Source organism: Cyclopterus lumpus, chromosome 3, assembly GCF_009769545.1.
Source record: "Cyclopterus lumpus isolate fCycLum1 chromosome 3, fCycLum1.pri, whole genome shotgun sequence".
NCBI classification, from domain to species: Eukaryota; Metazoa; Chordata; class Actinopteri; order Perciformes; family Cyclopteridae; genus Cyclopterus; species Cyclopterus lumpus.
The window spans coordinates 10806138-10832627 of NC_046968.1; the positions used below are offsets into that span (position 1 = coordinate 10806138).

Below are 26490 nucleotides of genomic sequence, written 5' to 3' on the forward strand. Positions count from 1 at the left end.
AGAAAACCTCTCGTTTAACCGCAGCAGGGTCTGACGGCCTGCCCTGCTTAGTCCTGGTTCTGGTTCTCCCGTGCCCCCCTTCCCTCACGCCGGTCCAGCAATATACCTCCGAGCGAAGGTTGCAGCGAAGCCGGATCTGTGTCAACGATGACAAGCATTAAGAAATGGGCAATCTTCTCACTCATGTCCTTGTTCACTTGGGTCATATAGCGGTGTCGGTATTACACATTACAGAAACAGTTTCATAACCAGTTAAAGGTTCCTCATAGACACTTTATCCAGCTGGCAGGCACCTCCTTCATTTCGACAGGAGATTTTGCATTCCTCAGTCAATTACCTCTTTTTTTTCCCATGACAACATGCTACTTTCTCATCTTTCAACAACTAAATATGTCAAACTTAAATTGTGGTGAAACATGCTCAATCCGACTAGAGGAGTCTAATCCCAGCATGCCTTGTGTCTCCTCTCACCTTCAGTCCATTCTACGGGGAGGACTTTTACTGTGAGATTCCACGTAGCTTCAGACACCTCTCCTTCTACATCTTCGACAGGGACGTCTTCAGGAGGGACTCCAGTATCGGTGAGTAAACAGCTCCCTCTGTTTGTGTTGTTATCACAACTTCTCTGTGCTTTGTTTTGCCGTAGCCATGTTGAGAGCCGCGCGGAGGCAATCTACGCCGTAGATCTGCTTTGAATTTAGAAATGTCAGCATGAACCTTATAGGTTCAAGCAAAAAGACTAATATTTAAATGTCTAAAACACGATATCCAATATGATGATCGATTGAAATAAGGCAACAATTTAGTATTTTATTTGGAACGAATGTTGAGAATTTATATATATCACTTTAACTTGCACTTTGGAAATTGTGGCAGGCACTTTTCACTATTTTCCCCCAAAAATGTTTTATAAAAAGAAATTTGAAGAATTGAGTTGATATTGAAAAACGGGTATTGATCAAATATAGCAAAGCAATCAAGGGTTTTCCTAGCAAGTAAACAATGTGTCTGCCAAGTAAAAACCCTGTTAATGTAATTAAACATTTATATCTATAACATTTTTCTACTTTAAATATTTAACGGTTACGTATTTAAATGAGCTGTGGTCACAGGGGTACAGATTATATCACTGCTCTCAGTTTCACTCCAATCAAACCTGAAGGATCAGAACAACCATCAGCATCATTGCACTCAACTTAGTGACTTCTTAGAGGAGAGATACAGACTTTCTTATCTTCCGAGGCACAAATTGTCGAATTATTCCTTCAAGTTCCCTTAATAGTTACACTTTTCGTACTAAAAAAGTGTGTGTCTCTCTGTGTGAGGGCGGATGTTTTTGTCAGTGTCGTTGGGTGTGTCACTGTGCATATTTGTGGGTTCCTATTCGTATTTGTGTGCGTGTGACCAACCACCAACTGAAAAATCTTTCTCAAGATGTGATTTGTATCACCAACAGCTACTGTGTGTGTGTGTGTGTGTGTGTGTATGTTCATGGGTGTTGTTCACAGATAAATGACTTGTTAGTTTCAGGGTAGATAGAAATGACAAGGTCCAGATCACCGACAGTACCCTTTGTGAGTATTTCGGCCCCAGGTGCATTCAGAAGAGATGTGAGCATGCAGGTCTTTTTCAGAAAGGTAGTTTTGAGCTCATTTGTCGTGTGTGTGTGTGTGTGTGTGTGTGTGTGTGTGTGCGTGTGTGTGTGTGTGTGCGTGTGTGTGTGTGTGTGTGTGTGTGTGTGTGTGTAGGCAAGGTTGCAGTGAAGAAAGAAGACCTGCAGAAATATCACGGCAAAGACACCTGGTTCCAGCTACAACCTGTCAGCGCTGACTCAGAAGTGCAGGTCAGTACAGAGAGAAAACACACACACACACACACACAAACAAAAACAAAGCACTCTTCTCGGTTTCTTTTCTTCCTCTTCTCTCGCAGTTCATCCGGTTGTTTTTGTTTCTCAGCTTTTCCACAGAAACCACATGACACTTAGTTTTCGGGCTGGATGCGTTTTGGTATTGACCAACATGGGCTGATGCTGGTCGCTTGCTCAGATTAGTTTGATTCTCCGCTCTTTGAAGCTTTGTGTACAACTCCCTTAGATAAGACAACATTTCACGTCAGACTTCCACAAATTCTCAGTGGCGGGTTGGTGGCAGAAAGAGCGAGGCCTTTATTTGGGACATAATATTAGAGAATGGATTTGTTTTCTAATTTCAATGAGTATTGTTTGACTCTGTACTGATGGAATTAGTACTGTGGAAATGTACATTAAATTAAACGCACCCTCGCTAATTTCAACTTGTGGGTTTTGCTAATACAACCGTGCATAGTCTGGTATGAGTGTTAGCTCATCTGAGCAAGTTTTGGATAGAGCTTGTTTCGCTAGATGGCAACATCACTAAGCTGGTTTGAGCTGGTTTGCTTATGGTATGATCTTACTATATGTATTCTACAGTTACACTACATTTTAGCATTTTAACATTAAGTGTCACTTTGTGGCCACAGTAGGTGCTGTTCAGCAAAAAACACAAAACACGCTTTAAAATTGGAGAGAAATATTGCTCCTTTTATTAAAAATAAAATGTTTTTGGAGAAAAACCTGTTATTTAACCTCTTTTAAATATAGATATGAAAAAAGTATATATATTTTTGGGGTTTCAAGCGACACCCAGCCTGAGACACCTGCATACCGTATGTGCATTGATGTGGGATAGTGTTCCTGCATGTTAATGTTTGAAGCAGGGCAGAACCCAAACAAACACAGCATGTGTGCACCTGAAACACCTGAGCCTGCAGGGTCAAAGTCACCTGGCTCCCTGTGTGTGCGCTCCGGAGCCCATTCGCTCTGTTTGTGATCGGCTGGTGAAAGAGTGACCACGCAGTATGATCAAGATCAATATATTTAAGGAAATATGTTCATGGTTCTCGTATGATTGAGGAAAAAAAGCACATTGAAGCAAATCGCTCCTTCATTTTTGGGAAGTGTTGAATGAAATGTTGACTTTTCATCTCAAGTGTCGATCGTTTAATCGGCAATGTTTGCACTTTCTTCTACTTTGTTAGCACTGACATCTCTGTCTGTGTTAATCAAATTCACTTCCAAAAATAACTTAGGAACAACACAAATAATAAGAGTGTGTTCATCACTAAGAAAAACTGACACGTGCAGGAAAGTCTGCGCAATTCCTGGAAACATTTAAACGTGGACTGAGTGGCTTTTTGTGATTGACAGCAGTTTGTATCTGCCATGCGGTCAGCGCCTCTCATTGGGTATTCTCAGCAAGTTGTACACAAACTAAACAGTCAATGTAATTTTGGGGGAAATGCCTTAAAGACAGTAAAAACTCTCTTTGTTTTTCTTCTCGTAATCCAGTCGTGAGCTGATGCGTTTTTCCCCTCACTTGTCCCACATGCTCACTTGACACGTGCAACATTTTCTACTATTCAGTATTTCAGCAGACTCACTCACCCACACGCATGGTTACACACACACACACACGCACGTACGCACACACCCAGCACATGTGAACAGTAACATCTGCAGACAGATGGGAGTGTGTAGCCCTGGAGCAGCGATCTGAAACAGAGACACATTCATCCGAGGAGCCGGGGAGAGGAAGGATGTGTGAGAGAATGAGAGAAAAGAGAAAGCAAGGGAGATGGATCAAATGAAGTAGGAAGATAGAGTGTCTCTCTCTTCTCTTTTCAATAGAGGACACATTGTTTGGCCTGTGTGCACATGTGTAAATGCGTGTGTTTGTTCCCTCGGCTTGAATCGGCCAAGAAAGAGCAACGCCTGTGAGTTTGCATACTGATGCTGTTAATTAATGGAGCTTCTCTAGACAGCTGGACGACTACGCTGTCATTATGTCATTAATCCAATCACTTCAGAGAGGGAAAATAACTCCAGCATGACGTTGGTGCTCACAGCTATTTACATACAGTGTCTCTGTTGGTGGAGGAATGCCCCTTTTTCACTGTTGTGTATTTTTTGTGTTGCATGGAGATATATCAGAGAAGAATCATTGATTTACTTGGCTCACACTTACCGTCTATGAATCAGGCCCAGGGTTGCAAAATTCCGGGAATATTCAAAGTTGGAAACTTTCCACGGGAATTAACGGGAATAAACGGGAAATTTTGGGGTAATTTAACTGTATGTACCTTGTCATAAGCAGACATGCATGCAAACATACAAACAACACTTGCAATACAACTTTTAAAAATGACATTTTTGACTTTTTTGACATTTTGTAGAACTTTATTCTTTCATCGAACAACAAAAACCATGAACGGTGAATAAAAAAGGTGTATTCCCTATGATCACCACCCCCCAACCCAATTTTTTTTGTTGTGTTTTTCCCTGAATCCTTTCAGGTCTAAATGCTTTCTTCCTGGACCTCATCATTGTCCTCCTCACTGCTGTAAAAAGTTAGTCTACTGTATACAAATAATCTTGGTATTAAAATGAACATGGCTTCAGTTTACCAAGTAATCAATATGCTAGGTAATGACAAACAGTGTTGGGAAAGTTCACTTTCGACAACACTAGTTCAGTTCATAGTTCACATATTTTAAAATGAACTATTCAGTTCATAGTTCATAATTCAAAATGTTGAACTAAGTTCACAGCTCCAAAAAATGAACTAGTTCAGTTATTTTTTTCAATATGTTGGGAGCTATAATTGAAATCTCCATCTGTCTGCAATACCGCTCTTGGCCTCTACGCAACTCGGCGCTCTCACACTTGCCAGGCATATATGGGCTGAAACGTTCAGACAACACTGATGACAAAGACGTTCAAAAACGTTTATGTTTCTGGCAGACAATGTTCACAACCAGCTGCATTCAGGGTCCAGCTGAGCTAGGCGTGCATAGTCTTGTTCTCAACTACATTTAAGTTCCCTGTTATATGCTTTTGCAAATAAACTTCTTTTTTTCAAAATTCCCGAGACAAAATTTCCGTGGAATTTACCGGAAACTTTCTGCCCCTTTGCAAGCCTAATCAGGCCTTTTCTGAAAAAGAGTTTCAAACAATTCCAGCCTCATACATACATGTGTATGATGCGCGTATAAATATACGTTTTGGGATTTTTTGTTTCTAGTGCATCTGGGAGAGACACTAATAAACTGGCAATTCCATCTAAGAGTGAAGCAGCTGGAATCTTCACTGTCCAATCAAAACCAGGGATCTCCACCAGATGTGTTTTCAGTTAACTTGAAGGATTACATGTTTCTATAAATTGAGACCCACAGCTGAATCTGTTGGATTAGTTATTGTGAGGGATTGATTGTCACTGAGCCTTAAAACAATAATTAGTTTAAATTGGATCAAGTTTCATGTTGTTGTGGGTAGAGGCGTGTCAAAATGGCGAGTGCATGCTTTGCACCTGTCACCGGGCACCTGGCTGCAGAACGTTGAACATTTACATTTAAATGTATCCATCAGTGTGTGTTTGTGTTCCGCAGGGGAAAGTGCACCTGGAGCTGCGACTGAGTGAAGTCATCACAGACAGTGGGGTCATCAACCATAAACTAGCCACACGGTGAGACTGCACACACACACACACACACAGTCCTTATGTTTCAGCGACTTGTGCAGTTTTATAAAAAAGATATGTAAACCAAAGAAAATAATATTCCTGAACACTTCTGAAGTCACAAAGATTGCTTTTCTGCTGTTTACAGAAAAATAAGTTTTACGTCAGTGTTACTGTCAGCTGATGACTTTTGGTTTTAGCCACGCTGGCAATGAGGCTCTAGGGACTGCAATGGTCCACCATTTTGGTCCAAACTGAACAATCTCTGACACTACTAGATGGATACCACAACATTTACACATGCATTGTCCCCAGAGGATGTATCCTGCAGACTTTGGTGATCCCCTGACTTTTCCTCTCGAGCGTGGTAAAGTGAGATGTTGGACACGTACCTGCCGTTGAATCAGGAAGGAAGTAGTTTTAATGCCATGGATTTTTCTTCAGGGTACTATTTAGAATAATTTCATTTAGAATAAGTCTGTTTTTGAATATGTGAATCAATACGTTGTGGACGTCATACATCTGCCGTTACTCGTTGTTTCAGTGTGCACGTGTTGCTGTGTGTGTTTTTAAAGGTACCGCACATGCATGTGATGTGTGGACTTCAGCGGATGAATGATACGCTCACGGTCTGGATGGATTATTCTGTGTGTGCTGGTTTGCTCTCCGGCTCTCCTTCTGCAACGTGCAGCAGTAAAGTCCAATGACGAGCCCGCGTGGCTCCGTTCCCAGAGCACATTGAGGGTAAGGAGCTTAGAGCAGCAGGTCATCTGGTCAGATTTCTCGAGGAAGACACACATGTAGCAGAGGGACGGAGAGAGAGAGAGAGAGCTGCGTCCATTCAGCTCCACACATCAAACTAACCGATTGAAAGAAATTGTCTTTAGACAAGGAGAAGTAATGTTATTTTTACAGCACGTTTTATCGCAGGTCAACTGAGTGTACATTAAAATGCATTTAGCCTCAAGTAACATGTACATAACAATACAATATATAAAAACAACTACAACTATAAAATACCACTTAAAGAATAATGCATCTGTACTAATAACCAAATAATACAATGTACAATGATATATCTCTCAGTGGCCAGTTTTTGCATCACAAGTACTTCTACTTCATACTAGTACTGTACCTTTACTTAATAATAACACAATTGATGCAGCAGACCCAGAGAAATTGTCTTTTTTTATTCCACACATTCTTCTTCCTTGTCAAAACACGGTGCCTCCATTACCCTCAATGCAACTGGACCAACGACAGTTGGGTCTAACTTTCGGGTGTGTTATTCTGTGCAGCCTCAAGCAGAGAGGAGGAGCAGAGGACTCACTTCTTTCTCATGTCACACCTTGCGATTTCTTTAATTGTCAAACTTGCAGTCTTCAGCCCCAACTGGCGCTGGCAATTTATCCGATTTTTCCCAGCTCCATCTGGGGCGCCTAAACTATCCAAAACCTGTCAACACACTTGGATGTGTGAATATCAATGGAGTTCCCCTTTGAATATATATACGTGTTTCACTTTTCAATTAGTAAGGTGTGGTTAGCTTGTGGTTTAAACCACGAATGACATCTGAGAACAAGAAACATCTTACAAGAAACACATTACTTTCCTATGGAAGTTACGCAGGTCTCTGTTCTGTGTGAATTCATTATTTCACTTGCAATAGTGTCAGTGACTCAGACTCATAATCACATCCCCTGTTTTTGACAGGTTACGTGGGCACAATAAAGAAGCACGTTACCCTGATATGAGTAATGTCGACTAAAACAAACAAGTCTGCTCCACCACCACTGTCTGGCATGTCAGGGCTCACAGCGGTGAGAGAGGGAGAGGCGGAGAGGAGGGGGCTGGATAGTAGGCCAAGCAGGGGTTATATAAACAAGCTTATTGGACAGGAAGCGCTCTGGCATTAGTGATGCTTAACCCAGCCCTCTCCTTATTCCTTATTAGGAACCTGTGTGTGTGTGTGTGTGTGTGTGTGTGTGTGTGTGTGTGTGTGTGTGTGTGTGTGTGTGTGTGTGTGTGTGTGTGTGTGTGTGTGTGTGTGTGTGTGTGTGTGTGTGTGTGTGTGTGTGTGTGTGTGTGTGTGTGTGTGTGTGTGTGTGTGTGTGTGTGTATGTAGTCAGTTCAGTTGTGGGCAGCGCTGCGATTTGCTGTGTAATTCATCATGCGGTGCGAGTAGTAGTGCATCATCGTGACACACAGGAAGTGATTCGTCCCGCTGGGTGTCCTGTCCCATTTGCTAATCCTGTTACACACAGCAATGATGTCATTGGACACAGAGCACAGGAATAGATGGATGGATGGATGGATGGATGGACAGATAGATAGAAAGACAAACAGACAGATGTTCTGGTGAAACAAACTGCTCATATCTGTTTGCTTGTACTCTATGGTTATAGTGTATAAAACAGCGTCAAATTAAAATGATCTTCGAACGACAAGACTGTTATGTTTTAGGCAATTACAAAGATAATAAAGTTGAATTGAATGAAACGATCGCATGAATGCATGCGATGCGATATGGAAAAAAAGAATTTCCGGCTGAACTGGAAAAGAAAGACGCGCTGCTTTTCTCTCCCTTTGTTGCCCCGTCTGAGCTTTGTTTCCTCCTTTGCTCTCAATCGGATTTCTCTGTCGTAGAGTCAGAAGTCTGAAGTTATATCCTCTCCTATGCTTTTTTGTTTTATTTTTTCTCCGTCGCTCTCAAGTGGTCTTTGTGCTGTGTTTGTAGTTGCTGGATCACACAGGATTTAAAATTGGCACAACTCTTCGCCAACAGCTCAAATGGAATTACTTCCCTCCGTCTCTTTTCATCGGTGCCCTCTCTCTCTCTCTCTCTCTCTCTCTCTCTCTCTCTCTCTCTCTCTCTCTCTCTCTCTCTCTCTCTCTCTCTCTCTCTCGGTCTCTGCAGTTCTTACAGACACACCTAGCATTGACACCGGGGACCATTTTCACATGCTGGGAAAACTCTCAGAGAGCTCTTAACTTGGCCCAAAATGTACGAGGAGCAAGGACTCCCAGCGTAGGAGTCGAGCTGCAGCATGAATGGACCAGATGTTTTATGTCTGTGAAAACGGGGGCGGTTGAGTGGATTGCTTGATACGACGCTCTCTTTAGATGTCGTCTTCCTGTCACTCAAACACTGAGTGTGTGCTCGTGTGTTTATGACCCACGTCACAAATACAGATTTATTTGTAAACGTCCACATGATGATGTGCATATATTTGTCGATGCTGAATGTTTTTGAACTTGTCTGAGTTGTTTGCACTTGGTAGAGTTGAACTTTTCATTTAGATGGATTGTCACAGGGAAAGAGGATGTTGTCATTGATAACATTAATCATGGCTGCACGTTTCAGGGCCTTGTTTTTTTTGGAGGGGGGAAAGTCTCCAAAACAACCTCATAGTATCAGAATGATCATTCCAATGGAGTCGTGTTTCTGGTCACCTGATAATAATAAAGGTCCGATACTTTGTGGAGACTCTTTGGTCTCCACGAAAAATACATGCGTCTTAAGCTGCTAGATGTTCGAATGTCTTTTCTGCTGTGTCATGCTGGGCAGGTAGCATCTCTTCTTGTTTACTGGAAATAGCTTTCATCATTTTTTTCATACTGTACATGCAATGTTGACACACAGAGTGTCACCTCTCAGTGGTCTTGGCAGGACTGGTAACCCCTTTGCATTCGCCATTTGATGATGTGATAACTTAATCAAGCTTTAAGAGGCCTCTGAGATTAGGCTCATACTCTCCATACTCTCCAATTTGGCATTTGGAGATCATTTTTTCCTGTTTATTGTTTTTTTTGTATACCTCAGCATAAATGAGGATACTGTCAAAGTCACCTTTTGTCTGTGTTATATTTTATATATTAGACCATTCCCCTTTTAGTGTAGTCATCCCTGACGTTTAGGCGATAAGGTGAGTCATTCAGAGTAGAGCATTAGATGGGATCGCTCAGTGCTATGTTAATGTGTTACGTGTGTGTGTGTGTGTGTGTGTGTGTGTGTGTGTGTGTGTGTGTCTATGCTCTTACAGGAGTGTGCTTTTTCATTTATGTTTCATGTGTGTTTCTCAACAGTGTTTTGGAGTGCCAAGGTCTTCCAATCGTCAACGGCCAGTGTGATCCCTATGCTGCTGTCTCCTTACTAGGACCTTCGAGGTCAGATCGCTCACACGATTGGACGAGATTTCACAACTTTGTTTTCTTATGTTAACTCTCGATAAACACGTGTTTTTTTTAATCTCATTCTGCCTCTCTGCTTCTCTCAGGTCAGAAGCTAAGAAGACCAAAGTGAAGAGGAAAACCAACAATCCACAGTTTGAGGAGGTTTTCTATTTTGAGGTAAATATATCTGCTTGTTGGTTGTTAAACTGTGTCTTCATGTTGGATATTAGTCAAAGCGTGATATTTAGTGTGGGTTCAAAACATATGTGTACACCTACAATACAGCTCTATGTAATTGTTGATTATCTCACACACCCATGGCCAAGTTAGACTATCTCTAATTAGCATGTGGGTGCTCAAACCGGGCTTCTTCTCTCATCTCTCTGTCCATCCTGTTGTTGTTATTGCACCTGTTGTGGGTGGGTTGTTTTCCAGCAGGGCTCCACCCAACTTCAATCTGAGTAGAGGTCCAAGTCACCAGAAAAAGTGGAAAACATGGGCTTTTAATCAAACTATCATGTATTAATAACTCAATGGAGTTATGAAATGTGATCTTTGGGCACAGACAACAATTCAGCAACATGTTTGAAATGTGGACACTAAAAACCTTTGTTCAAAGAGTTTCATTGACAAATTTCAACTGACCATGGAAATTATAAAGTTTAAGTAACTAAAAAAGTTGACGAGATGTTTCTATCTCTCTCCAGGGGTCTATTTGCTCCTTGAAAATGGCAGGCTGCAGTGTGCACAAGTCATGCGGCTTTTCTCGGCTAGCATCACACTGTCGTTAGTCGCTAAACATTTTAGCGACTAACGACAGTTTATTAAAACATTGTCTTTCATAGCTTTTATCTCTAAGGTCGTCACAGAAACTTTGAGTTATGAACATAACATTAATTATTCCTGATAAACAAACATTAGCATGCGCTGTGTAATTAACATCAGCAAGCTAGCATAATTACATTAGCTAACTGGTCAACTTTTCTAAAGATAAGCATGTTATATATATTTGTATCAGATTATATTCGTACCATACCAAGTTTTTTCTAAAAAATAAAAAAGTTCTGATAAATTTTCAAAAATAAATAAATCAATAATTAGTTGATATTTATAGATTTTATTGTACAAACACACTCACAAAGTCCCTTTCATACCGTTACTTTTCTAAATGTTGAGATTGGTATCTTGCAAAATCGACTGGAAACGCATAAATGTTTGTAGTGTTTTCTTTCTCTGAATGTTTTCTCAAAAACTTGTCGTGGTTCACATTCATTTTGAGTTGTGATGATATATATATATATATATATATATATATATATATATATATATATATATATATATATTTTTCACACACACAAACCTCCTTTCACACTGCCCCCGTTAACCCTCGCTCACCAGCCGCTCTGCTCTGACATTTTTGTGTTGCTCCTCCCTCTGGCCTCCCCGCTGCAGCACTAGAAGATGGCAGGACAAGAGTATGATTGATTCGGACAAACCACAGCCAAACAATCTGGCCCATTGATTTCTATCTGACAAGACCGTCTCATTTATTCCCGACCACCACATGGACAGGACTCATAGCCTGTGGTGCTTTCTGCATGCAGCCCCCCGTTCTGAGGCCACAATCCACAGGCAAACCCAGACCATTTATCATGTCTCTGTCATGTGGTTGTCCTTTTTTTTTATTGTTTTGGATTTTTGTTTCTCATGGCTCCAAACTTCCATGGACGATGCACATTCTGATATCTGATAGATTCCCATTTTGATCCAAATCTGCCAAGCAAAACGACTACTTTTAACAAAATAATGAAAATCCGGTTTTCCACATCTCATGATTTGCAATGTAATAATAAAGCATCTGATGTCTCAATTAGGGTTGCAACTTCCAATTAATATAATATAATATAATTCAGCAATTTATTTTGTGGGTAAATAGTTTTTTCTATAAATGTTGAAAAGTAATGACATCGTTGACAATTAGGTTCCCGTTTTATTCAGCCAGCATTTAAAAAAATTAAATATGACAAAGAGACACAATTTGTGTATATTAATTAATCAACAAATTATTTGAGTCTCATTGTCCTGTCGCCACTTCCCCCTCCTAGTTTGTCTGGATGTAGATGACCCTTCAGCTCACCAGGAGGATATACCGACTTCCACATGGTTTATGCTAAATGTTCACTCTGCCTCCATTTCTAGGTGACGCGGCCATTAAGCTACACAAAGCGTCAGTTTGATGTTGAGGAAGAGGATGTTGACAAGCTGGCACTGAGGTGAGCCCGTAGAAGATTATTCTGTGTTCGTACCAGTGCTGAACTCGAAGCGTCTACTGGGAGTTAACTGCGTTGTGGTTTGTGTTCAGGGTGGATCTGTGGAACGCCAGCAACCTGAAGTTCGGGGATGAGTTCCTGGGAGGGGTGCGAGTTCCTCTGCGAGTGTTGAGTCAGGCCGGTGTCCATGACGCATGGTGAGAGGAACATCGCTCACATGTAACATAATCCTCCTTTCACACACTCTTTTAATCATTTTGGGTCTTTTTATATGTTTTTTTTTATCCTCCACTGAACAAATACTGTACTGTACCCTGCTGGGCCCGGGTGGTTATTATTTTTATCATAATTGTCAGTTGACATTATGAGTATATGTTGCAAAAGCAACAGCAGAGCCATAGCAACAAGTATCGGCATTGACAACAGTTAAAGTTCTTATTTACCACGGTCGATTTCTCTGAGCAGGAAGCCAGTCCAACATTGCTCACCCAATGGATTCATGAATCATAGGAGCACTGCTTTGGAAATAAGGACAAAGAGAATACAACATTGGTTTTCATTGTAGTCCAATACAGAGTGGAATAATAACCCCCTTACATTTAATGAGAATTAATTCAGTCACTCAATTTTCTACATTTTCATGGGACAGTTAAACCTTCATTAATTGAGTTTTTTGGCTCAACTGGAGGACAAAAAGCTGTAAACACAACTTAAGGTGAACGCTTATTTAACACATCAAGCAACATCAGCATTTACTTAGACTGAGGAATGAAACTCTTTACTTTTGGAAGAAATATCTGGCGGAAGTGAGAGTTAACTAAAACAATAAAGTCGCGTGCTGTAACACCAAAACAATACGCTTAGAGATGCAAAAAAGCTCTGTAGAGCTACGGAGTCGCGTAACATTTTTTATCCAGAATGTAGCGTTATTCAATCAAGACATGTTGGATAGGCCGTTATTAGAAGGTTTAAGGAGCATTCTGCTCACAGCACGTTTGGAATATGCGTCTCAATTGTGTTTTTTACTACAGTTGGAGACACTCAGCCTCTTGCCTGTTTTAAGGCCCATTTTGTGCGTTGTACACAAATCTACTAGCCAACGGTTTGCAAGGAATAAAGATGCTTACCTCAAAGAAAAGTTCACTTTTCTGATCAGACATCTACTTTTAAACATACTGGAAAGAAAGACGGACATTTAAAGCCTCTGTACTGTGGGTTTGTCCAGACTGAATTAGTGACATCTCCCTGAGTGTGCTGTTGAACCTGTTAAGGTGGGACAAATTACACCTTTATCATTCTTATGAACAGATTTGTGACTAATAAAATGCCATCAAAGACTCAACCCACCGTCAGCAGAGCAGAGGTCTAATCAGCCAGAATAACTAAAAACACAGATGTAGGTATACAGAGGCTGTACCTTATTTAAAGTGCGTAGCTGTAGGATGTACATCATGTGGGCTGCATGGAAATGGGAATATTAATTTTCATCAGCCATGTAAACAGCTTAGTAGGAATATTGTCCTTCTCGTAACAACTGCATGTTTTGTGCTCGTAAATGTGGTCGTTAATAAGGAAATACTGATTTAATACAGCTTTATTTTACAATTGTTGCCCATCATCCCTTCGAGTTTGATCGCGGTCTGATCTCTTTTTCTTCTTCAGGTACTTTCTCCAGCCCAGGGAGAACGGGGGGAAGTCAGTGAAGGTAGAGGAGCTCGGCTCTCTGCGTCTGAACATCGTTTACACGGAGGACCACGTCTTCCCCTCTGAACACTACACCCCCCTCAGAGATCTACTGCTGCACTCTGCTAATGTAGCGGTGAGTGTACAGGAGCGTGCCTCGGGCTCTGCTCACACATATCTGGTGTCCTGCAGCACCTCCTGCTTATTAGCTGCCGCTTTACACACCGCTGTTTAAATGCTGCATGTTGACTTTGCACACCTCTCTGTTCAGCCTGTGTCGGCGTCCCCAGCTCACACTCTGGGGGAGGTGTGTCGAGAGAAACAAGAAGCCGCCATTCCCCTGGTGCGTTTGTTTCTCCACTACGGCAAGATTGTGCCTTTCATCAGCACCATCGCTCACGCCGAAGTCAACCGCACACAGTGAGTGTCTCGTCGCGGGAAGACGAATCCGATGTCGGAGAATTTACAGACTTAGAAAATGTGTCGTACTAGCAGGATATGAACTGTAGCAACTCTTTCTCAGTATTAATCAGAGTGCATAAAACATAAGACAGCTGAATCGTGTATTTGTTCTAAAGTTCACTTCTGAATCAGGTGCAGATTTATTCTTGAATCTTATCAATTGAAGTGATTGTAGAAATGAGGTCATCAGGTCAAATAGCTTCACATTTTGATTTGACTGTGACTATATAGGCAGCCGCAGTAATGTCACTCATGGGTATTAAATGACTCTCATGCTGTGTAATCAGCGTTACTGATTTGTAAGTATAAAAGCACACCCTGTCTCTCTGTGTAGAGATCCTAACACCATTTTCCGGGGAAACTCCCTGACGTCCAAGTGCATTGACGAGACCATGAAGCTGGCAGGAATGCACTATCTGCAAGTGACACTCAAACCCATCATAGATGAGGTATGGCCTCCGTCTTTGTTTGATTGTTTTTACTCTTTTCATTTCTTGATTTCATTCATGTCACGTGACCTTCTCCGTCCTCAGAACATTCTTGCGAATGTCAGTGGTTATTTTAATGCTTTTGTAAATCTTCACAGATCTGCACAGAACACAAATCCTGTGAAATCGACCCGGTCAAGCTCAAAGAATCGGAGAACCTGGAGACGAACAGGGTAGGAACGTGTGTGTGTGTGTGTGTGTGTGTGTGTGTGTGCGCGTGTGTGTGCGTGTGTGTGTGTTATCTGACATATCTGCCCCGCCTTCCCTCTCCAGGAAAATCTTCGTCAGTATGTGGACCGTATCTTCAACACTATCACCACCTCCGGCGTTCGCTGTCCCACCGTCATGTGTGATATCTTCTTCTCTTTGAGAGAGTCCGCTGCCACCCGTTTCCAAGGTAACTCGCCCTCTGAATGACCAACAAGTGATGGAGGAAAGAAGGCAAGCTGCTATTAAGTAACAGGAAATAGAGAACAAAGAACGGGATGTGCAAGATGTCCAAGGACGCTTTCTTCTTCTTGTGCTCTGCTATTTGTGTCAAACCTGAAAACACTGAAGCCTCCCACACACACATTAAGGTCATGTGTGGAGTATTGAGTATGTTCACCCAGTGTTAGATGCTGTGCTGCCTCCTGTTGGCTGACACAGGGCACTGCAGTCAGAGGAACACACTGTTTTGATTTTCAATTTTGGAACTTTCTGTATGATTCAGATGGCACATTGGACAAATATGCTTTTGTTATTCCAGACTGACAAATACAAATATAATTTAAGTAAGTATAGTGGGATAAATCATCACTATCAGAATGTTTTTCCTTCCTTCTCTCTAGTTGACCAAGATGTCCGATACACAGCAGTGAGCAGTTTTATTTTCCTGCGTTTCTTCGCTCCGGCCATCCTCTCCCCGAACTTGTTCCATCTACGGCCGCACCATCCAGTGAGTCTGATTTGCAAAACATACATGCAACCAACATATATGCACACTCTGAAAATAACTGCTGCTGAAAATATGTTGCTTCAAATGTTTTGGATAAAATTTCGGAAAAGCAGAGTTTGTTTAGTTTTCCTGACATTTGTTTCTTCTCAAATTTCCTCTTTTTTTGCCACATGAAGGACTTGAGTTTGAAGACAGTACATTTCTTTGTCTTTCTGGTCCGACCACTTTATGATGTGGTCATGTGTAATCACTTTTTAAGATTGGATTTCCTGTCTTTTTGTCTCCATAGGATCCCGCCACCTCTCGAACCCTCACCCTCATCTCCAAGACGATCCAGACCCTGGGAAGTCTCGCCAAGTCTAAGTCTGTGAGTTTCTCCAAATGAAGTGCATCTTTCTATCTTGATTCTCGTGACTGTCCTAGACTTCATTTGTATTTCCATCTAAAAACGTTCTCATCTTCCTCTTTCTGTCACGCTTTCTTTCTATACTTTTATTCCTTTCAAGGCCAATTTCAAAGAGTCTTACATGGCTGCATTTTACGACTACTTCAATGAGCAGAAATATGCGGACGCTGTGAAGAATGTGAGTGTCTCGTTTCCTTCCTTGTTGCATGCTATAAATCTCCAGTCGGTAGACACAGGATCAGATCATTTCTTTGTCTTGTATGTCGGAAGACAATCTGGATGTCAAAGCGTGGCTTTCATGGTTGGAGTTACATGAAAGTTACAGCCACAATAAATATGTTGAAATATGACATCCTTTACTCCCCTCCACAGTTCCTGGACCTGATCTCCACCTCAGGCAAATGGGATCAGAGGAGTATTGAAACACCAATCATGCTCAAAGAGGGGTAAGGAGACAGCTGATTGTTAAACTGATATTCATGGAAAGAAAAATAGGTCCATAAACAGCTCTCTCAATACCACTGCTAAAAAGTCCTATATAACTTGGGATTTTATAACTTTAACTGTTTTATGTTCTGTGGCAGTAACCTTTTCACTTCCAGTTAGGCATCTTCAGTGTTTTTCTTATTACCACCTTATTAAGGTCGTCTTGGCAATTATTTCTAGCTGTTGGCTTGACTGTTAAGGCTCAACTGTCCAGACTAACCTAAAGGAATAGTTTCGACATTTCTGGAAATATTCTCTTTCTGCCGGAGAGTTGGATGAGAAGGTTGATGCCACTCGAATGTCTGTATGTTGGTATGAAGCTATTCCGGATAAATGGAAGCAGGGGGAAACAGCGAGCCCGGCTCTGTGCAAGGGTGACTAATAACACTAATTACATGCGTAATGTAATTGTGTATTTCTTGTGTACAAATGTTCCTCTCAGACTATTTCTTTGCTGTAGCTTTATATTCATCATACATACAGAAGGGTTATATCAATCTTCTCATTCAACTCTCTGCTAAAAAAAAAACGTACAAAAGTATTTCCCAAATTGCCACCCCGGTCCTTTAAATTGTCATTAAAGTGGATTAAACCGTTACATGTCTCAGCCCTCGCAGTCTGATTGGTTACCAAAGTGAACCGTTACAGCACAGATATACCCGAGGCTGTAAACTGATCCCTCTCTACCAACACATGGGCCGTTGTTTTGGTGATATTTCTAATGAGGCTGTAAAGGCGAGGACAGTTTCCAGTCGACGGTAGTTGTGCCAGCGCCTCGCTCATCAACATCCCCACCCTCTTTTGTTTCTGCTACCGGGCGTAGGAGTGTAAAACTCACTATAAAGAGGGTTGATGGGAAGGGGTCAAAAGGCACGAAGGGCAGGTAAGAAGAGCTTCTCTATATAAAGGCATTGCCCTTGTAACCCCCCCCCCCCCCTGTGTGTGCACTGCAACCCCCCCTCCCCCTCCCCGAACCAAGCCGGCCATATTCTCTCCCACCAACATCATGCGCTGCTGCAGATGCTGCTGCACTTTACTTTATATCTGGCCTACACATAAGCAACCTGTCTGTTACTGTCTGACACTGAGTGAGGGAGTTGAGTCTTTCTGCATTTACATGACAGTGGACTGGTGCACACACCGACCGTAACGGTATAAAGTAAAGTGTGAACCTTTACGCCTTCAAGCCTTCACCATAGTGCTGATAGCCCTTCTCAACCCTGGCCATGCCAGACATGCTTGGTGTGACAGTGACAGCAAGGGTTGGTTACTGTACAGACATTTCTGGGATCTCATATCTGCCCGCATCTTGACCCTTTACACCCTTTGTCCAGACTGTGACCACACCCCTACCGCACACATTAGAGTTTCCAGCACAACTCCCCGGCGTTATGGCAGATGTGAAACCAGCACGTTCTTGGCGTAGTAGTGTCAAAAGAGTCCACGTCTTCCTGTGGCAGAGTTGTGACTTTGGTGTTTAAAACCCTGCTTCATATTTCATGTACACTCTGGCCTCCAAACTCTATAAACAAAGACATCCTGGTGTGTACTGTCCCTGAAAGGACAGACATTTTCCAAAGCATACCATCATTTTTTTTAGATTGATTTCAGCCATCCAGTGGTTCCATTTATTTTATTACAGTGTACTTGCACAGACATTTCCTTGAGATTGATAATCCATCATGGTGGAGCTATGCATGTATTGATTGATTTATTGCTAACTAAGTTGCCTAAGAAATACTGCTTTCATGAGCATTTGGATATTGACAGAAATTACAACCCAGAATTTAAAAAGTAAGAAAATATAAACATCCTTGTTAGGAGTTTATTGTGAATTTCTTGTAGGGCTGCAACTCAAAGTAAGTTTCACTATTGATTAATCTGCTGATCATTTTCTTGATTTATCAATATGATGACTTCAAAAGTATTGTTTTGTCCAACCAGCAGTCCAAAAACCAAAGACAATCAGTCTGTGATATAAAACACAGAAAAGCATGAATTTGTCCAGTGGGATGGATTAGCTCTCATAATGTAAAATTATGAAATGGAAGCCAGTGACATTTTGGAAGGAAATCACTCTGAAATATTGTGGTCTGATTTGGCAAAAAGTCAAGTGGGAAGTTATTTACAGTGTAGTAACAATCTAGATAATGGGGTAGAATATGCAAACGCTGGGGTTACCTTTGATCTGCTGACCCATCTTCCTTTTAGACCCATAGACGGTTAAATCTATGAGCGCTGGACTGAAGCTTTGTACATGAACAGCAGCGATGAATACGAGGAACGGCAAGCATGTGAACGGAATGATAAATGTAGACTGATGACTGCACAGGAGTCCTTTAACCACAATGAAATGCTAGCTGCTAATAATTTGATGCAACGCCATTCATTTACACTCTTTTACGTTAGGCACTGCATACATATAAAAGGGATGCATTGTGCCAGATAAATACAAGTTATGGTGAAATATTCCAAAAAAAGATTCAGTGAAACATGAGCTCATCTGTCAGTGGTGTTTCCATTTTTCCTCAGATTTATGATAAAGCGGGCTCAAGGGAGAAACCGTTTTGGAATGAAGAATTTCAAGAAGAGATGGTTTCGCCTCACCAATCACGAGTTTACCTACCACAAGACCAAAGGTAAAGGTCAAAGGTCTCTCGGGATCTCCTTGCAGTTGCATTGTTTCCTTTTGTGTGCTTTTGTTTGAATCAGCAGGAGGGAGAGAATCTGCTGAATGTACATTTAGTCTGCGCACAATGTGTTCAACACATGTGGCAGAGATTAAGTTACTGAGCTCACAACACATTTGTGCCGCATCCAAACAAATCTCGGGCCAAAAACGTACACGTAAGCTGTTTCTAAATGACATACTTACACAACAGGTTTTCAAGTTAGTCAAAAACAAATGCAGTTCTTGTTTTACTGTGCTGTTGTTCACGCATTCCTTTACTGGTTTTTTGTCTCATGTCTGATGTGTTTCCTTTCATGTCCAGGGGAGAGCGCTCTCTGCAGCATTCCTATAGAGAACATTTTGGCTGTGGAGCGGCTAGAGGAGGAGTCTTTCAAGATGAAAAATGTAAGGACCCAACACAGCCATGAACCTTTTTGAGTTTAGAGCATTTGACCCAAGTGTAAAGAGTATTCCCTCCCCTGCTGTCTCCATCTCCCCTCCTCCAGATGTTCCAGGTCATTCAGCCGGAGCGGGCACTCTACATTCAGGCCAACAACTGCGTCGAGGCTCGCGACTGGATCGACATCCTGACCAAAGTCAGCCAGTGCAACCGCAAACGCCTAAGCACCTACCACCCTTCAGCCTACCTCAACGGCCACTGGCTGTGCTGCAAGTTCTCAGCGGACACGGCCTCTGGGTGTACGCCCTGCACTGGGTACGTAACGTTGTCAAAGAAATCTCCCCCGGCGCCATGTTCCTTTCCCTTTCGTTTCCACTCTCTCATCCTCCTGTGTGCGTCCGTCTTCAGCGGCCTCCCTGCAAACATCCAGCTGGACGTAGATGGAGACAGAGAGACAGAGAGGATTTATTCCCTGTTCAGCACATACATGACCAAACTGATCAAGATGCAAGGTCAGACGCTAACGAGAGTGTTTGAAATGGTCCGTGAGCACGTTTCTCATGTTTATTTTCACACTGTTGGCTGCTGCTCTGTTTTTGCCTGCAGAGGCCTGCGGCAGCAAATCTGTGTACGACGGACCCGAACAGGAGGAGTACTCCAGCTTTGTCATCGATGACCCCCAGGAGACCTACAAAACCCTGAAACTGATTGTTTCAGCTGTGCAGACCTTGGAGCAGCAGCACACCAAGTACAAACGTGACAAGTTCAAGAAGACAAAGATAGGCAGCCAGTATGTGGTTTGTTGTTTATTTACGCTCAGATTATGTTTAGTTACAAACTACAGTTATTCTATATTCAATGCAATTCAGACTAAGAACTGCTGGAAAAATGTTACGTGTAAAATCTAGTTTGATACCAAGCAACTTCCCCTTTGGGCCAGCAGGTGTAGCAGTTGTACAGTCCACAATTGTACAAAGTGTGTTGGAGATTAAAAGAAGCATACTTAATAGTTGATAAAGATGTTGGCATCATAATTTTTGGCCTCCAGCTCTCCTCAGCCCCTTATAATCTGCAAATATTTTTTTTTTATTCATGTTCTATTTTTAGCTCCAAAACCCACTCTGTAACCTTCTGCCAACACACCATCTTTCTCTTTGTTTCCTCAGGGAGCATCCGATTGGAGACAAGAGTTTTCAGTGCTACATACGGCAGCAGTCTGAGAGCTCCACCTACTCCATCTAGCCCCGTGTACTGTTTCTACAATGCCTAGAACCAGCATATTTTTCTTTACTGGGAAAAAATTCCATCTTGACAATGCTCCATTTCTAGTATTGAGTTTTAACACTTTATTTTTCCTCAAAACAAGATTAAAGAAAGGCATCAAGGTGAGATCATTTCACTTATTTCCAAAGCAATGTGTCCATGCTTCACCTTTTTTAAAAGACTTTTCAGGAAGCAGCATGCTGTTTTGGAAACAAGTGTCACCTGACTGGCTTATTTGTCCAGTTTTAGGAAAATAAAGGGAGTTTTAATTATCCACACCAGACTGAACGAGCTGTGGGGATGTACAGTTTTTTTCCGCAGTGTCTCAAGATGCATTCCTCCAAATTTGGAGAACAAACCTCAGATCAGCATAAAAAATAGAGGAACAGTCGTGGAGAAAAGGAGGGATACAAATTAAGACACAATCATACCGTACAACTACGTAGGTTTCCTGTCTGTGATGTGACGAGGGAACAGGCCAATGTTTTCACTGGACAGTTTTTGACAGTGACCAACACGCACTTTAATCGCCTCCACATCTCTGGATGAACGAGCATCGCAGCACACGTTCAAAAACTTATTTTATCTGTTTGATTTGTATTTGGTTATGATAATGGTTGACATGTTGAGATGTGCCATTGTATTTCACTCCAGAAGGAAGATAGGACTGTACTTTTCCACCTTTAGGTGGTGTTTTTGCTGTTTCTTTGTCGCCCAACCTTTGTCGCACAGAAGAAGAAGAAGGAGAAAAGAAGAAGGGATTGTCGGGACCAAGCACAGCAGAGAGCAGCTCGATGTTACCAATGTGATCTTTCAATTTCATCCCTCATTTTTAATCCTCATCAACAATGTTCTAACAGATGTTTAGGGTCAAGTGTTCACGTTTCTTTTGAAGCCTTGTTCTGTTGTGATTGGATGTCATGCTCCTGTGTTCACAGTACCTGGGTTGAAGGAATAGATTATTTTTTTTGGAGTCAGAAAAACCCATCGATGCCTTTTTTTTTTATCTCGATGGGCGTCGAGTTGCAGCTTCTCTTTTAAGTCAGACAAATCTTCATCTGAACCCAGACGTTCGAGGATGACTTCGGAACCAGTTCCTGTGGATATTGGCCACACTGGGCTGCGTGCTGTTGGGCCCTGTTGACTCACGCAATCTGTGAATCTATTCAGTAAAATGCCACAATATAAACTGAAATAATTGTGTGCTGACAATATACACTCACTGGCCACTTTATTAGGTGCACCGGTACAATCTATTGCAATTCAGCTCAATTACAAAGGACATTGTGGGAAATGTGTTGTTAGGTTAAAGGTGTTGTTGTTCTGGACAACATTGAGAGGTGTTTCTCATGTTTTTGTCCTTCTTATTTACAGCACAGGACAGAATATAAGAACAGGGTGAATATAATGTAGTCCAGAACAGTCCCATCACTGTCACCTCAAGAATAAACATATAACTTAACCTGGATGTTATTGGCATTATAAAAGTAGACGTCGGCATATGACTGCATTAGACTGTACGGTGTCAAGTCAGTTTGATTTATATGTATACATCTAATAACAACTCTGCCTCTGAGGTACATAATGAAGTGACCAATGAGTGTATATCGAATATAGAATGCATACTGGATTAATAAACACATTTTGTAATTGGATTACAAAACACAAACAAATTGCCACATGCTGAACCAAGAGCTCTCGGAGCCCCTGTGGGCCCAAGGGCAGTTGCCCAGTCCAACCTTGGCTGAAAGTCACGCACATCCATGGTGCATTTAATTATTCTGTTGCAGGTTCATAGTAATGGAAAATAGTGTATTTTGCTATTTTTAAGGGGTGCCCATATTTGTTCCGGGCATCCAGTAGTTGAGCCTGCGCCTGACTAATTCAACCATCCACTCAACACTCCCTCAAACTGCATGAGAAAAAGGCAGTAAAGCCAAACTATCCTTTTCACCATCACAACGTAGAAACTACTAGCACAGCTCCTAAACAAGGACGTTATTTAGCTTTTAACAGATATACTAACATTTTAACCAGTCTTGTCTCAAGTTATGATTGTGAAATGGGTAACGTGTTACTGGTTGTGTCGCACTGTTGGCTGCCTAATGTAGTTTTTCTGTTTTGTGAGTTATCTCCGTCTTACTTTGGAAATAGCTGCGCCCTGTAGTTTTCAACCTATTTAAATGCATTCCTCTGAGAAACTACCTGCTGTGAATCTCACCGGTCGGCACCCCAGAATTGGTGGCAGATACAGGATTTTATTGTTGTTAACCAGTTGTGTTGTTGTACGCCTCCCAAAGGCAACCACTCTCATCAGCATTCATATTCATCAGCACTCACTCTCGCCAAAATCAGTGCATGTGAAGTATAATCTGGAGTCACAGCGACACTTTTGTGCGACCAGGTGACTACAAACCTCAACAAATTTTGTATTTTCCAAAACTAAGTACCTGGTTATGTAGCCTCATGGGTGTCACAGGATCACAAACAGTGCCAGTCATCACTTTTATAAAATGTCCTTTATGAAAAACAAAAACCACAAAAAAATTTAAATTGTTTAGATATGTTTTTTTATTTATATATATATATAAATAAAAAATGTCTCAAAACCTATACTGTTTTAAAAACAGATGAGCAATTATTCAGATTACATCTTTTTCTCTGTCAAATGTGTTGATCCAAGAGCTATAATGAAAGTATTCAACTGTTCTCTGACTGTTTTCTAATTATGTCTTGTCATACAAAAATCTTGCTGTGTAACTGAATCGAATGGCTGAGGTGTGTGTGTGTGTGTGTGTGTGTGTGTGTGTGTGTGTGTGTGTGTGTGTGTGTGTGTGTGTGTGTGTGTGTGTGTGTGTGTGTGTGTGTGTGTGTGTGTGTGTGTGTGTGTGTGTGTGTGTGTGTGTGTGTGTGTGCGTGTATGTGCGTGTTTGTGCATATGTCAGTGAGTGACTGAGATGACGAGTTGTATTGCCAATTGAATTACCCCAGTGTTACAGGTCAGGGAAGTCTCACTTGTTAAAAAGAGAGAAACTCACTGCCTGTAATTCTACTAAAGGCTGTAGTGTGGAAACACTGTTACTGTACTCTGGCCTGATATGGTGTGTCTCCTCTTTCCTCTTGTATAGAACCACTGTTCCATTTCAAGGAACCATTGCCAATATAATCTCCCCACTCATTTTATAACTGTAACACAGTAATAATATTTATGAAACATTTAAGAGAGCAGCGTTGCTGTGACCTCTGAACTTTGGTGAGTGTTTGTTTCCACCGGTTACTGACTCCTCAGGTTTATGAAACTCTGCAGCACTGCTTGTTTGTATTTTTTGAATTTTTTTGCCAAGAGTGAGGAGACTCGGACTTAAGCATAAACCACCAAACAGCTCTGTCTCTCATCCCTAACTTGATAATCATATTTATTATCATTTTCAGTGAAACCTTCCCGGAAACATGGGCTAAATTGGTGAGTTAATGCCAGTTACAGTAACGGTAACTCCTCCACCCAGAAGCCCACAAAGGAATGACTTATGCAATAATGGTGTTTCAGCATGCAATAATAGTAACAACCCCTCAATAGGACCGCCAAATTATCAACGCACATCCGCTGACCCTTTGCAGTGAAATTCTTCTTCAGATAAACACGTTATAAAGGGAGAACAGTGTATTTTGTACAAATCTTTTAAAAGTATTAAAATAACCCTGTTAAATGTGTACATAAAACAGTTGAATGAATGGTGAAAATGTGATGTGTTTTTTTTTCTTTCCCTGAATAACTAAATGAAACCAATATTAATGAAAATGTGTTGTCTGTGTCTTTTTTTATGAAAACAACAGTGCCGTCTGCCTTTAAACTTACAGAGTCATGGTCACAGTCTGGCTCTGTGTCCAGATGCCCCACGACTTTTTGTGTGGTCTGAACTGAGTCGTGCCTTTAAAGATTCAGGCATTGGGATTGTTGGGGGTCACTTGTGTTTCTTAGTCTGTCTTTGTTTTCCCTCTGGAGCTTTGTGTGTTTCATACATGCTTTAGTGTCTCCTGCACCTCTTGGTTCTGGTTTTACTCCCACCTTTGTGATCATCTGCCCTGCTACCTGATTAATTTCATCTGTCCCTCGTTGACACCCTCCTTCCTTTGTGTATGTCTTCTGTTTGTTTCATCGTTTGAGTTCCTGCCTGTTTTTCCCCATGTTTTTTGTTTTGTAGTGTTCAGTTTTCCCCGAGTTTTGTATTTACCTGCCACCTGTTTCCTGCTACCGGCCCTCCGCTGGACTCTCAGGTTGTAAGAGAGTCAATAAATCCTTGAACTTTTCCTGCTGCCTCCTTGTGAATCCATCTGCATCTAGGTCCGACTCTGAAATCTCCTGAGACTGGTGGTCACATCAGGATCTTCACTTTGTTTCAATTAGTTCAGACGTTATGTTTGGGTTTAGCTGTGGCGCAGATACACACTCTTTGTGTCCACTGTTTGTGTCCAAGTTTTGCCTTTTATCAATCAATTATTCTGCAACAGCATTTTGACACGACATAGCAGGGAAAGCACATGGAGGCTATAATATTAATTACTTTGCATGCTCCTGGTATGGCTTATGGAACGAAGCTTAAATTATTGTTATTGCTTCCAACTGTGCTTTTCTTTCCGTCAAAGGTCCGACGTCTACAATCGATTTTCAACAAATGCCTTCTAAATGATGTCAAGCTTTCCCCCCCGTGGTCCAATGACTCATCAAATGTTTCCCTGACAACTTCAAATGGATGTCACGTTGAATCAAAAACGTCTATTCAAATCCTGGTCTCAGTTTGTATTGAATCTACTGCATGTAATGCATGTGCCACTCTAAAATATATGCCTCTGAAATGTAGTCAAGTTTAAGTATAGTAGTATAATGGAAATACTTAAACACAAGTACCTCTAACTTGTAATTGAGTAGGCCAAAGGTACTTGAGTAGCTGTGAAATGTAGGCAGCTTATTTAGCCTACTTTGGCTATTATCCATGAGTTATCAACTAAATGAAAGTGGAGTAAAACAAGTATACTATTTGCATCTGAGCTGTCGTGTATAAGTAGAAGTAGAAGTATAGAGGAGGGTAAATTAAGTAAAATTCTAACGAAATACATTTAACGTTCAAATTTACATGACATGTATTTCAGAAGTTTTGCTGTACGTCGGTAGTTCTGCTGCATGTCAATAGTGTTGGTGTAAGTCAGTAGTTCTGCTATATGTCAGTAGTTCTGTATGTCAATAGTGTTGGTGTAAGTCAGTAGTTCTGCTATATGTCAGTAGTTCTGTATGTCAATAGTGTTGCTGTATGTCAGTAGTGATGTATGTCAATAGTGTTGCTGTATGTCTATAGTTCTGCTGTATGTCAGTAGTGCTGTATGTCAATAGTGTTGCTGTGTCAGTAGTTCTGCTGTATGTCAGTAGTGCTGTATGTCAATAGTGTTGCTGTGTGTCAGTAGTTCTGCTGTATGTCAATAGTGTTGCTGTATGTCAATAGTGTTGCTGTATGTCAGTAGTGTCTGCTGTATGTTAATAGTTCTGCTGTATGTCAGTAGTGCTGTATGTCAATAGTGTTGCTGTATGTCAGTAGTGCTGTATGTCAATAGTGTTGTTGTGTGTCAGTACTTCTGCTATGTCAGTAGTTATGTACGTCAATAGTGTTGCCGTATGTCAGTAGTGCTGTATGTCAGTAGTTCTGCTGTATGTCAATAGTTCT

The 26490-nt window shown here is 41.4% G+C and overlaps 1 protein-coding gene across 1 annotated transcript in view; it reads left to right on the forward strand.

Moving 5' to 3' along the window:
- The window catches only part of rasa3 (RAS p21 protein activator 3), a 36695-nt gene extending 12120 nt beyond the window's left edge, over window positions 1-24575 (forward strand). Inside the window, exons 3-24 of the mRNA XM_034556762.1 lie at window positions 478-581; window positions 1749-1843; window positions 5467-5543; window positions 9624-9704; window positions 9815-9887; window positions 11910-11983; window positions 12073-12177; window positions 13643-13799; window positions 13935-14083; window positions 14460-14574; window positions 14712-14786; window positions 14887-15010; window positions 15444-15550; window positions 15840-15917; window positions 16057-16134; window positions 16329-16402; window positions 18975-19081; window positions 19436-19518; window positions 19620-19828; window positions 19922-20025; window positions 20120-20303; window positions 20680-24575. Of these exons, the coding sequence (XP_034412653.1) occupies window positions 478-581; window positions 1749-1843; window positions 5467-5543; window positions 9624-9704; window positions 9815-9887; window positions 11910-11983; window positions 12073-12177; window positions 13643-13799; window positions 13935-14083; window positions 14460-14574; window positions 14712-14786; window positions 14887-15010; window positions 15444-15550; window positions 15840-15917; window positions 16057-16134; window positions 16329-16402; window positions 18975-19081; window positions 19436-19518; window positions 19620-19828; window positions 19922-20025; window positions 20120-20303; window positions 20680-20755 (2329 nt within the window). The 3' untranslated portion in view covers window positions 20756-24575. The remainder of the gene's footprint in view (window positions 1-477; window positions 582-1748; window positions 1844-5466; window positions 5544-9623; window positions 9705-9814; window positions 9888-11909; window positions 11984-12072; window positions 12178-13642; window positions 13800-13934; window positions 14084-14459; window positions 14575-14711; window positions 14787-14886; window positions 15011-15443; window positions 15551-15839; window positions 15918-16056; window positions 16135-16328; window positions 16403-18974; window positions 19082-19435; window positions 19519-19619; window positions 19829-19921; window positions 20026-20119; window positions 20304-20679) is intronic.
- The last annotated feature ends 1915 nt before the right edge of the window (window positions 24576-26490 follow it).